At 39.8% G+C, this 14,301-nt stretch overlaps 2 protein-coding genes across 7 annotated transcripts in view; one reads left to right on the forward strand and one right to left on the reverse strand.

Moving 5' to 3' along the window:
• The window catches only part of LOC5577518, a 50,968-nt gene extending 37,318 nt beyond the window's left edge, over nt 1-13,650 (forward strand). Inside the window, exons 2-4 of the mRNA XM_001656489.2 lie at nt 12,942-13,081; nt 13,164-13,303; nt 13,372-13,650. Of these exons, the coding sequence (XP_001656539.2) occupies nt 12,942-13,081; nt 13,164-13,303; nt 13,372-13,506 (415 nt within the window). The 3' untranslated portion in view covers nt 13,507-13,650. The remainder of the gene's footprint in view (nt 1-12,941; nt 13,082-13,163; nt 13,304-13,371) is intronic.
• The window catches only part of LOC5577522 (tubby-related protein 4), a 291,601-nt gene that overhangs the window by 104,246 nt on the left and 173,054 nt on the right, over nt 1-14,301 (reverse strand). The gene's annotated exons all lie outside the window — the stretch shown is intronic.

Consider the following 14,301-nt stretch of genomic DNA (forward strand, 5'->3'; position numbering starts at 1 on the left):
ACGCGCGAATCCGTCACCAAAATCAATCGGACGACGCAAAACCGAACTGTCCCGCTTGGGCTTCACGAAGCACTACCCAGCAAGACGCTCCAAAACAGGGGGAAAAAAATTCTCCGGCAACAAAAACGCGCGAATCCGTCACCAAAATCAATCGGACGACGCAAAACCGAACTGTCCTGCTTGGGCTTCACGAAGCACTACCCAGCAAGACGCTCCAAAACAGGGGGAAAAAAACTCTCCGGCAACGAAAACGCGCGAATCCGTCAGCAAAATCAATCGGACGACGCAAAACCGAACTGTCCCGCTTGGGCTTCACGAAGCACTACCCAGCAAGACGCTCCAAAACAGGGGGAAAAAAAAATTCTCCGGCAACAAAAACGCGCGAATCCGTCACCAAAATCAATCGGACGTCGCAAAACCGAACTGTCCCGCTTGGGCTTCACGAAGCACTACCCAGCAAGACGCTCCAAAACAGGGGGAAAAAAAAATTCTCCGGCAACAAAAACGCGCGAATCCGTCACCAAAATCAATCGGACGACGCAAAACCGAACTGTCCTGCTTGGGCTTCACGAAGCACTACCCAGCAAGACGCTCCAAAACAGGGGGAAAAAAATTCTCCGGCAACAAAAACGCGCGAAACCGTCACCAAAATCAATCGGACGACGCAAAACCGAACTGTCCCGCTTGGGCTTCACGAAGCACTACCCAGCAAGACGCTCCAAAACAGCTGTTTACTATGGAATGATGCACATGAAAAACCATCGGAACAAGTCATTTTTTCGATTATTGGTCACCTGATCGCCCATAGTGGGAGAAGGCAATTTCAACGCATTCGCGATCATGTTAAAAAAATAAATAGCAGGATCTGCAAAAATAAATTAATAAATGGTTTTCTCAATTGAGAAACAAAAATTTTGAAAATAATGTTTCTCCATTGAACCAGAGCTCTAAGCCCTTTTGGGAATTATAAAAAAAAAATGAAAACACCTCAGTAGCCAATTCCGACCATGAAAAAGGAAAACAAATTATTGCAAACTAATTGCAAAAAAGCTCAAAAACTGGCTGTGTAGTTTGAAGGCGCGCATAAATTTAATTTAGGACTCACTAGTCCAATTGAAAATCAAGTTACTCAGGACTTTGAAAGCATTCTCAATCAAGCGAACGTTTTTGAAAATTCCTGAGAGAATGATATGGAAGAATTGGTAACTATTGTTAAAAAAACAATCAAAAATAAGGAAGCCCCTGGCGATGCATTATTTTACATTTTCATAAAGAAACTTCGAGAGAGTAGCTTGTCATTCTTGGTTGATATATTTACCAAATGTTTTCATTTGTCATAGTTCCCTGACGAATGGAAAAACGCCAAGGTTGTGCCAATTTTCAAACCAGACAAAAATCCTGCAGAAGCTCACAGCTAATCGGACAATCAGTTTGCTTTACTCCATCAGTAAACTTTTTAAAAAGGTCATTTTGAACAGAATGATGGTCCACATCAATGAAAATTCAATTTATGCAGTTCGGATTCCGCCATGGACACTCGACCACTCATCAACTTTTACGTGTGTTGTGACCTTACCTGGTGTGTTCCGACCCAGATTTTCCTTCAGTGCTACACGGATTGTCCACAGCTGGTCGATCAGCTGTTTTCCTTTCCACCTTTCTTTTCACAGGTATGCGACGACGACGACGATGACGACGGAGTAACGAGAATGATGCAGGTAAGTATGTCCACTCTACAGTCCAACCCTTATACGAGGAAGCCGTGGCACAGGTAAGTAAAACGATTTTCTACTCACAACACTGTACACTTTATTATGCTCCAAAATACTACACTTTGTTCTTTATTATTCCATTTGAACTTTAATATACCGTCGATCTGTTTGATCCGAAAGCTGAACTTATACTGAACAATATTTCACAAACTTCTTATATCATACATCTATACATGAACATTGAACATAAATTGAAAAGAGACAGAAAATGTAAGCTTGACTGTAGGTGCCGGTTCACATCTCCTATTCGAACACAAACTGTCATTGGACCAATCATTTGCTTCTATACATTACATACTATTCGGTTTGTTTTGATTCCTATTTCTTCTCAACCCTCGCAACTAGTTCTTCTGTTTCTATTTTGTACATAGACTGTTTTCATCATAGCCGGCCACCTAAATTTGTATCGAAATTTACATAAGCATTGCTATCAAAACAAACATTCAATCTGCCTCAACCGAGCGTCTCTCGTTCCTTTTCAGTATTCAAATTCATTATTGACAAATTTTTCTTCTGCTGGTTTAGGTTTTCATCAAATGGAAGTGGATATACTCTGGATGTTGGCCGATTGTAGGTTCCAGCTGCTGTTTTGACCGTCACAACTCGGACGATTCCATCTGCTCCCGGAAACGTAGCAACAATCCTTGCAAGTGGCCACGAGATAGAAGGTTTATTATCCTCCTGCAACAAAACCATCTGGCCAACGATGATATCGACTGGTGATGAAGATGTTCTTCTTTGAATGTTAATCTCCGTCAAGTATTCTTTCTTCCAACGTACCCAATGCTGCTGGACAAGCTGTTGAAGTTGTTGAAAATGCTTCAGACGATTAGTTGGAATGTCCGTATAGTCTGGATCAGGAATCGTAGCAATGGATGTCCCGGTTAGAAAGTGGCCTGGCGTCAAAACGTTGAGCTCCGAAGGGTCTTCAGAAAGTGGCGTTAGTGGGCGTGAATTCATATTGGCTTCAACTTGCGTGAGAACAGTGGCGTACTCCTCGAAGGACAATTTGGCATTTCCGAGGGTTTTTAACAGCGACGTTTTAGCGGTCTTTACGGCGGCTTCCCAAAGTCCGCCAAAGTTTGGGGCTCTTGGTGGAATGAAAACCCATTTGATTCCTCTACGGCTGCATTCATTGTAGATTTTTGCTTGCTCTTGGCGGTCGTTCAACAAGAAATGAACTTGTGCTAATTCGTTTTTTGCTCCTTGAAAATTGGTACCATTATCGGAATGAATCTCTGTTGGGAGGCCACGACGAGCAATAAAACGACGTAGTGCACCAATAAAGGCTTCGGTGGACAGATTACTAACAAGTTCCAGGTGAACAGCCTTAGTGGCAAAGCAGATGAAAACAGCGATAAAGGCTTTTTGGGGTGCTGCGCGGCGGTGTACTGGTTTCATCTACACAGGGCCACAATAGTCGACACCGGTAATGGTGAATGGACGGCTGGGAACAGTTCGCGTTTTTGGAAGTTGACCGATGGGTTGGCATATTTGGACTGGGCGGTGACGAAAACAGGTAGTGCATTTACGACAAACAAAGTTAGCCACATTTTTGCCACGTAGTGGCCAAAATTCTTGGCGCATCGATGCTAGGGTCATGCGAGGGCCAGAGTGATGTGTTTGAATGTGAAAATGCTTTGCGATTAATCGAGTGAGTTGATGCTTGCTGGGTAAAACCATAGGGTGTTTGACTTGAGGATCTTCGTCGGACAGTTGCAATCGACTACCGGTGCGAAGGATACCCTTTGAGTCCATTATGATATGGAGGGTTTTCAATGGCGATTGTGGAGCAACAGAGTTCTTTTTCTTGATGGCTTTAATTTCTTCTAAAAACGTTTCATGTTGTGCGATTTTCACCAAAGTCTGTTTAGCGGTCTCTAGTTCAGTTACGGTTAAATAGACTCCTAACTGATCGTTGCCTTTAGCACGACAACGATTCATGAAACGCAAGACATATGCGGTTACACGTACCAGTTTCCAGAATGACGAAAACTTGTCGAAGAGGAAATGGTGAGCAGAGACGGCCTGAGCTATCACGACCGTTTTTCTTTTTTCAAGGATTTCGCTTGAAGGAGTCTGCAAGAGTTGTTGGGGCCATTCTTCTTTATCCTTTTTCAACCATGTTGGGCCACAGTGCCAGGAAGAGTTTGAAAGAAACTCAGTTGGTAGCATTCCACGCGATATGTAATCTGCTGGATTATCACTTCCCTTGACATGGTTCCAGTTGTGTCCGTGGGTGAGATGCTGGATTTCGGATGTTCTGTTTCCAATAAATGTTTGCCAGGTATTTGGTGGGGCTTGTATCCAGTGTAAGGTAACAGTAGAGTCCGACCAAAACCAACATGAGGTGCCTTCCATTCGAAGTGCCGCTGAAACTCTAGCGTAGAGTTTTGCTGCTAGCAAAGCGGCGCAAAGTTCTAATCGTGGTAAACTTATCCTTTTGAGCGGAGCAACACGAGATTTCGAAGAGATCAGTTCGGTATGGACGTTTCCATTGGCATCGGTCGATCGAGCATACATACAAGCTCCGTATCCAAGTTCAGAAGCATCACTAAATACATGGAATTGGATTTCCACTGGATTTTTGACGAATAGATACCGGGCTATCTTGAAAGTTTTCAATGCAGGCAGTTGTTCATAAAACTCCCTCCATTTGACGCAAACATCTTCTGGAATCGGATCGTCCCAATCAACTGTAGTCAACCATAGGTGTTGCATCCGTATTTTTGCCCATGCTACAACTGGGGATACAAGGCCGAGCGGATCATAAAGTTGGGCAATTGCCGAAAAAACCTTCCTTTTCGTCCATTGTTCTTCAGTTTTGATGTCCTGAACTTCGATACTCAACTGGTCTGGTTCCGTCTTCCAGAGTATTCCCAGTGTCTTTATCGTTTGTTCCGATTCGAAACGAAGAACTGTTTGATCATTAAGCGTATCCTTGAACCGTTCATCGTTGAATATTTCGGGTCGATTCGAACTCCATTTTCTCAGCTGCAACCCACCTTCTGCCATTACATCTTGCACATCGTTCTTCAGCTTCTTCGCATTTTCAACAGAATCTGCTCCCGAAAGGAAATCGTCCATGTAGAAATCCTCCGATATTACTGACGCCACCAATCCATACCTGTCTTTAACATCTTCGGCGAGCCTTTTTACAACACGAGTTGCGAGGAAAGATGATGGAGAAAGTCCGTATGTGACCGTTTGTAGTTCGTATACCTGAATTGGTTCGGACAAATCAAAGCGCCAAAGAATTCGTTGTAGAGGGGTGTCTTCAGGGTGAACGAGGATTTGGCGATACATTTTCTCCACATCCGCAACCAGTGCGACAGCATGTTTGCGAAATCGAATTATTAGATCATAGAGATCGTCTTGAATGACAGGTCCAGTGAGTAATGCTTCGTTAAGGGAGGTATTCGTAGATGTTTTCGCAGAACCATCGAATACTACGCGTAGTTTGGTAGTTGAGCTGGATTCCTTGAATACTGGATGATGCGGGAGATAGCAGACTGTACGAGTTTCTTCTTTTACGTCCTCGACTGTACCAATGAGCTTCATGTGTTGTAAATTTAAGTATTCCTTCATAAATTCATGATAGCGCCGCTTAACATCAGCATCTCGATCTAGGCGTCTCTCCAACTGTTGAAAACGTCGTATGGTTGTAGTCTTTGAATCACCAATGAGGTCGTGAAATCCAACTCGTTTCGGATATCGTACTATAAACCGGCCATTACCATCCCTGCTGACGGTGTGTTGAAAATGTAGTTCACAATCTTCTTCCTCTTGCGTTCTTGGTGTTTTCTTTGGTAGTTCTTCAATCGACCAAAATCTTTCGATGCTCCTGTCCAGTGTATCCGTCAACGCCAAATGACAACCGACACGTTGGGAACCACTCTTCCAGTCGGATTCTCCTGTAGCAATCCATCCAAATACCGTGTTGACGAATACTGGGAGCGTGCCGTCAAATTTTCTTATTTGTAGCCGGCCACCATCGAGAAGGTGGAATTCGTAAAAAAACTGAGAGCCTAATATGATATCGATTGGACCAGAAAGGAAGAAATCCGGATCTGCCAACTGCATATCTGCAGGAGGTTTCCATGCTACAAAGGGCAGCGACGAAGATGGCTGATTGTCCGTAACCTGATTAAAAACCAAAAAATCCATTGGCAATGAAAAGTCTTGAATGCGAGAGCTGATGATCGTTGAAACTTCGTGAGCAATTTGACGACGTGACTGTCCGATACCACTTATCTCAACCTTCGTATCTTTTCGTGGAAGTTTGAGTAGTTGACAAAGACGTTCCGACATGAGATTGGCTTGCGAACCGGAATCCAGAAGGGCTCTAGCAGAATGTGTCCTTCCCCATGCGTCCTTTACCTTCAGCAGAACAGTGAGTAGAAATACGTGTGATTTTGCCGCTCCCATAGCCACGTTTGACGATATAGATGCCACCGAAATTGAATTGGGATCATCCGAACTGGAGGTATCATCGCAAGGAGAAGAAGCGGCAACAGACACCACGACCGAATCCGTAGAGTGTATGGAAGAGGAACCAGAACCAGGAAAACCGGGGTGTAATAGCGTGTGGTGTTTTTTCGAACATTTTCTGCATTTGAATTTGGAAGGACAATCCCTCGCCAAGTGATTCCGCCCTAAGCAATTGCTGCAAAGCCGTTTAGAGTTAGAAAGTTGCAGTCGTTCATCTACCGATAGATTACTAAATGCTGGGCAGCGTGTAATGAAATGTTGTTCGTTGCAAACAACACAACTCGGTACGAAATTTTCAGTTGCCGCGTTGACCGAAACCCTTGTAGATCTGAATCTGGACCCACTCGATGTGGAAGTTGCATTTGAAGAAGAAAGATGTTGATCCACCAGCACAGCATCGAGTACTCGAGTATGTCGTTTTAGAAAATCGATTAAATCGTAGAACGAAGGCTCATCAGTACTGGAAACATGCTCCTCCCATTGTTTCAATGTGACATCATCAAGTTTGGAAACCATTAGGTGAGTAAGCATGGCGCCCCAACCGTTCGTATTTTCTCCTAACTGATCTAAGATTTTGGTATTCCGCTCAAAACAGTCGATCAGCTCATGAATACTGGATGCAGACTCTCTACGTATTTTTGAATACTCGAACAACGCATTCAAATGCCTCTTTTTCAATAAATAGTTATTGGAGAATCGAGCAACTAAACTGTCCCAAGCCACCCTATAGTTAGCATCACTCATTGGAAACGCATCAACTAGTTTCAGAGCATCACCACGCAAAGAAGCTCGAAGGTAATGGTATTTCTGAATATTGCTTAATTCAGGAGACGAATCGATCAAGGCTGTAAACGTATCGTGAAACGCAAGCCATTTCTCAAATTGTCCATCAAACTCTGGCAGATTAATTTGTGGCAAACGCACATTAGTGAACACATTATTCGTATGAGCTGCTGGAGTTACGAAATCAGCAGTTTGTTGTGCAATTTGGGGTATTTCTTGTGGTAATTTGCCAGCCAGTCCCGCCCTTACCTGGAAGTACCTTTCTTCGAAAACCTCTCTGACCTGCCGATGGTACTCCATATTGTCTTCATGGTCTTCTGCTCCCTCGATCTCCGTTTGAACCTCTTCGAATTCATTCCACTTCTGTTCCAGTTTCTCTAAGCGAAATCGAATCTGTAAGCTGTCCGGGTTATCGGTGCCTTGCAAAAACCTCTCTGTACGGTGAAGAAAGTCGACTATGCCATCTCGCACATGAATCATAGATTTCATCTTTTTGCCTCCCATGATCGTCGTGGTATTTGCCGGTAGATTGTATTTAATGAACGTTTGGAATGTTACCAATTCACTGTAAAGGGTAGCAAGCAAAGCACCTTTCGCGAGATTGTGTATTAGGTTGGACAGGTACTCACCTGGTGAGCCTGTCAAACAGGCCTTGTATTTTTAACAACTTCCAGAGGTTGGTATTATTTTAGAGAAAGCGATATCGAAATTCGTAGCCAAATATCTCCAAAGGGTGTAACTCTGTCCAAAACTTCCAACGCTATACCCAACTGTCTCCACGATGAAGAAATGAACCGTTACAGATCGTTCGGTAGTATCAATGCTGCGTCTCTGTAATCGAGTCGCCAAGAGAAGCACCTTTTACGCCTTAGAGTGAACTTTCGGACAGAGACTCACCTGGTGAGCCTATTCGACAGGCCTTGTATAAATTATTATTATCGACGTTCGATTAATCTAGTCAACTCACAGAGACCATCGATCGTAATGATTCTGTAATCAAGAAACGCCAAGAGAAGCACCTTCACACTACCGGGTGATTAAGTCGGACAGGGACTCACCTGATGAGCCTGTACCACAGGCTTTGTATAGCAGTTAAACCAATAACTTTCCACCGACGTAACGACCAAAAAGAAATACCAATAATCGTTGATCTGCAATCAAAACACCAAGAGAAGCACCTTTGCACTGTTGGGTGGGTTTATCGGACAGGTACTCACCTGGTGAGCCTGTTCGACAGGCCTTAAACAATGAGTGCAATCGAAAACTCCTCGTTAGATGATGAGTAAGGTCCCAGGTACGCAATAGGTATGTGCAGAATGGAATCAGGGCTCAGTGATCGGTAAATCAAACGTCGACGTGCGAATAAATCGTTTATTAGTTCCACATTGATATGATAATGCAATTCAGGTACAAGTTCTGTTTCCGGGGTTCCCAACTCCTTTGGTTACGTCTTAGCCTTGCCTTTCCCGCATTCGATCGGCCATCCAGTTCAAAACTCGTAGTGTGTAGTATAGAAATGAGAAATTGGACAGAAAAACAACCAGGTAGAATTGAAAGATGATTGTAGAATTGTGGACAGGTACTCACCTTGTGAGCCTGTCCAACAGGCCTTGATTATTCAATTTCTACTAGTTTTTCTGAAAATGCCCAATGATGGCGTCCGTCCACTAAACAATTGTTTTCCTTTCAGGGTACTCGCAACGTCTAAGAATAATTTCGTCGTGATGGCGTACTTGATTGTGTTCTGTAGAGTTTCACTATGGCGTTGTCCACTCCGTTCCCGTCTTTGTAATGAAGCTACGATGCGTTGATCCTCGGAACACAATCCTGGTCACGGCACCAATGTTGTGACCTTACCTGGTGTGTTCCGACCCAGATTTTCCTTCAGTGCTACACGGATTGTCCACAGCTGGTCGATCAGCTGTTTTCCTTTCCACCTTTCTTTTCACAGGTATGCGACGACGACGACGATGACGACGGAGTAACGAGAATGATGCAGGTAAGTATGTCCACTCTACAGTCCAACCCTTATACGAGGAAGCCGTGGCACAGGTAAGTAAAACGATTTTCTACTCACAACACTGTACACTTTATTATGCTCCAAAATACTACACTTTGTTCTTTATTATTCCATTTGAACTTTAATATACCGTCGATCTGTTTGATCCGAAAGCTGAACTTATACTGAACAATATTTCACAAACTTCTTATATCATACATCTATACATGAACATTGAACATAAATTGAAAAGAGACAGAAAATGTAAGCTTGACTGTAGGTGCCGGTTCACATCTCCTATTCGAACACAAACTGTCATTGGACCAATCATTTGCTTCTATACATTACATACTATTCGGTTTGTTTTGATTCCTATTTCTTCTCAACCCTCGCAACTAGTTCTTCTGTTTTTATTTTGTACATAGACTGTTTTCATCAACGTGTAACAAATTTAATTCATTCCAATAACTTTTAAATTTCATGATTGCGAACACCATATAACTTCTGTTTTTTTTTTTTAATAAAATACAATATGGCGGCCAAATTCAATATGTCCGAGTAATTTGCAAATGAAGCTCCTATGATTTCTTTTACCAAAACCATGTTATTTGAAGGAGTTATTGATTAGATTTCATGAATTGTCAAAAATCGAGTCAACAACTGTTCTAATCATAACTACCGAGGTTTCTGTTCAATTTGACCTACCAGCAGGAGCTTTCGAATAAACATGAATTTAAACATTTTAATAAACTAAGTGTAAATAGCGGACCGGTCTCAGCGAGAATTACTCCTATCTCTGATTTGTATGGAATAGTCATGCAGTGCCTTACCAATTTTGGCAACAAGGCGTGATTTTTTTGTTGCCAAAATGGAGAACTTTGAAATGCTTATGTTGTTTATCATTTTATTCTCTAAAAGTATCAGGAAATGCATGCCAGGAAAGGATTTTTTGGGATTTCATGAACATACATACAGTATGGCCCATAAAAAATGCGATGTTTGAACGTGAATATAGCATCCACAAGTGTTATTTTCATTGTTTTTGTGAGTGAATGTTATATCTGATTACTGTAGTATATTCTGATATAACTTCGCTATCTAGGACAATTTTTGTCATATTTTTCTTAGGGCCGATTTCTTCACCTTCGCTTAAACCGTAAACCACGCTTACCCATATAGTTAAACTAGGTTTAAGGCCTAAGCGAGGGTGAAGAAATCGACCCTTACTGTCTTAAATAATGTAATAGGGCAAATAAGTTTAATGGTTTTGTCCACTCAAATTTAGAAATAGCGTCTGATTGTCGATAAACTTTCCATTTCCGAAAATCACACTTTATTGCTGAAAACTTTAGTTTGTTTGGTATCAGAAGATGGAGGAGTTCTTAGAGAACATGTTTTTCATGGTCACAATTTTGCCTGGGTCATAGTTTTGAGGGCATTTGCGTCTTATAAATTTGATATGCCTTAATTTTTTTATGCAGTTTAATAAAAAATAAATACGGAGGTTTATAACAGTTTTTTGAGGATGAATTTTGTTCCTTCGATTAGAGACAACTTATATCAATACTAGCTCATACGTTTTGAGCAAAACAGAGCCGCTTATCACACATATATGAAGGTTCAACCACTCTCCAAAATGAGCCGTTCTATCGAAAATATGTTTCAGTCTCCAATGACCCAGATATGAAGCAATTCTATCATTTGATGTGCGCGAACGCTGGAGATAAGACATTGGAAGAATCTCACGCCATCGTTGACGTTTTAGAAGCTTTTATCACGAAGATATCGAACTCGACGATAAAAATCATGTTCAGAGCGAAAAACTGAGTCTAAATAGATTGAACAACACAAATAATGAATAACATTTATGTTCCGTTCACATTTTATTTATAAAAACTACCAGAAAACAAGATATAAGGATTTTCGCATTTTTTATGGGTTATACTGTAGAGTGCAATTTTGGTTTACACTTCTTATGTAGTGAACAAGGTTCTAAGTTGAAAAAAGTGGAAGTTCTTATAAATTAACATGCTAAAATCGATGATTCCACAGATGAAATGTAATATCAGGAATGAATACATAAAAGAAGGTGAAAGATATCCATCAAACATTTATAGTAAGACCCATAAAAGAACCACACGCCTTTTTTGGATCACGGCCCTTTTTCAATGATTTTTATCGAGACCGCCATGCATCCAGAAACAAAATTAATGACGAGATCCTATCAAGCATTTTGTTCGTTTGCTGAGATTCGGGAGAGATTTCGCCAAGAGTAGCAAAATGAACTATCAGAAGATTGGAAGGAATTTCTCGAAAAAAAAAATCATTGTAACGAAGTAATTTGTACTGGAATTGTTGAAGCAACATTAGGAATAATTTTCTAATTTAATATTAGTGAAAATTGTTGAAAGTTTTGCTGCTGACATTTTAATTTTCATTTTATTCCTTATTGAGTTTATTTTTTCACAAGAATACCGTTAGATTTTTCTGAGAATTTTTTAAGAAACTTCTTGCGAAATCTCTTTGACACATATAAATTTTCTCAAAGATTCCGCCAATTTATGCTTTTGATGAAAATACAATCGATACAATAGGGATACAATTTGCTATTCTATTTCTGCGGAATTTTCTGTAATATCCGTAAGAATGAAAACGGATGGCAGATAAAAGGTAGCATTAAATTTTGCGGAATCAGTGGAAAAATTTTAAGAATAATTTCTTCTTCTTCTTCTTGTGGAAAAATGTGTGAAATTTAAGGTATATTTTTGATAACAGTAGCTCTTTTGTGTGTTTTTGATTGTAGAAGTGTCTACAAATGTCTATGGTAAGGATCCAAAATTTCTCCTATACCACTTTCCAGCTGTCGCAAGGATGTAGTCAGAAAAGCTCATGACTGCTGAAGAAGCATCACTCTATTCTAGATTGCTAGAGATAATTTCCAAATGTATTTATTGAATACATTTGACGAGAAAGAGCAAACTACACAGTTTTTAACATTTTCCAAAAAAGTTTGAACTTGTGCTCTTCTTTAATTTGCTCCTAGAATTCCTCATTTCCTATTCTAATCCTTTTGCTATAAACAAAGTTTCTCAAATTTTTCTAAAAATGCTTCTCAACGTTTTCCTCAACAACAGTTTTTGAAATGCCGACAGAAATACCTTAAAAAATCACCCATCAATTATTCAATATTTTTATGGATTACTTAATCAATAATCATGAGATAATTTGAAAACATTTTCAGGCTAATAAGACTCCACATATATTCCGATTGATTAATTAAAAAAAAAAACAACAAAACATATGCGAACACACAGTATAGCTGATCATCAAATGTTAAATGCGCTCATTGCACTTGCTTTTACTGTCGATTACCGTCGTATTCCACCAATTTATGGTGCCAATTAAACTATATAGCAATAATTTATACAGCTTGCCCGCTTCACAAGACATTTACTATAAGTTAAATAATAACTTTGAAATATATGAGTTCTACTCATATGTACGTTTCACATTACGTTTCTTAACTTGCAATGGTCACCAGCATTTTTATTTTGACTTATTTTCACTTTGTTTTAACTCAAAATGTTAGGTTTCAGTTCTCAACAATAGGTTATTTAAATATTTTTAACGTGTGATGCTAAAATCAGGGGTAGACAAAAGCAAATGTTGCCAAAATCGGGAAGCAGTGCCTTTATCGTTTTTAGATCGGCTTATGAGTAATATGCGAAATTGGCAACCAGGGAACAACAAATATGATTCCCAAATCAGCAAATCAAAATGTCTTCAATTGGATTGCCAATTCTCGAATATGATTCATTCAACCGTCTCCCCTATCTTATCTTTCACGTTTACCGGAATCGGAAATTGTACATGAACATCACGATAATAAAAACCAGAGAGAGTTGTGTTCCGCAAAACAGTTGCAACTCATTATTCGCTACGATGAAACCTGTTCCTCACGTGCTGTTTGTATTTGCCATTGGCATAGTGCAAATTTTCGGAGCATGCAATTTAGGATTTGGAAAGACACCACCGAGTAAGTAAACGGAAATTTGTGACAAATTAGTACTAAAATTATAAAATCATTGTGACGCTAACTTAAAATTACTGCTTACCAGCTGGAGTACAGTTACACATCTTGCATGCCCGCAGTGGCCCAGAATCTGTACCGAAAAACATGTCATTGGTGTTTGATTACCAGGTTAGCCCAGTGGAAAACGTCAATATAACGTATGTGAATGTGACTACTTCACTGACGGTAATAAAATACACACAACGGATGATGGCGAACAGCTAACACTTTTTTTTTAATTGGTGTCTTTTCAGAATGGTTGTACATTCTCACATCCTGCTAATGGAGATATTACGAAAGGATTTAAGATAACCGTTAGCACCCACGAACCGGTACTAGAGCTGAGCGGTACTGCTATTGTCTATGGATTGCGTTATGGTAATTGGTAATAATTTAGCCGTGAGAAAGTTATTTAGGTGTACATAATGAATAAAACTTAGGTGAAATGAACAATCCTATTATTATACTATAACAGTAATACGTGAAAAAATGAATAAAATATCTTTTGAGTAATTATGTCTGAGACAAACCAATCATTTTTTTGTTTATGTTTATGAAAGACAACATACACGGCAATAAATTATGACAACTATACGGCAGTAAATTAAGATGTACTAGTTTCTAAGAATTGAAAAATTGAGTGAAGTCAAGCCAATCAACTCGTAGGGTAAGGTAGGAAAAAAATTCGAATGAGAAAAAATAACTTTTTTAGATTTCAATTGAAACAAATATTATAAAAGTGATTGTGGTTCAAATGCTCTTCAAATAAGAGACTCACATCCCAAATATATAGAAATCGATTAATATTTTGAAACGATGTGACTGTTTACACTGCGGAACACGTTTTTGTCTCCAGCACCAAACTACCACTATTTACTTAATTAAGGGCTGCTGAATCCAGTGCTGTTTTCAAAAATATTATAGCACGTCTAGTTTTTGGAATATTGGCTCTTGAAAATGCAAATATTGACTATTTTAGTCAACTTGCATGCATTTTAGTCAACCTTGAGACACGCAAAAATGTCATTTTTGTTACGCTGTGTTATTGTTTTCACGTGAAAATTGTAATTGTCGATCTAATTTCCATCGCATCAATATTATTTTGTAAATTAACGTTTATTTGCTTTTTATGTAAGGTCACATAGCTAAACCAATAGTAAGTAATAATGCATTGATGTGTATCA

The sequence above is a fragment of the Aedes aegypti genome, chromosome 1 (genome assembly GCF_002204515.2).
Source record: "Aedes aegypti strain LVP_AGWG chromosome 1, AaegL5.0 Primary Assembly, whole genome shotgun sequence".
Taxonomy (NCBI): domain Eukaryota; kingdom Metazoa; phylum Arthropoda; class Insecta; order Diptera; family Culicidae; genus Aedes; species Aedes aegypti.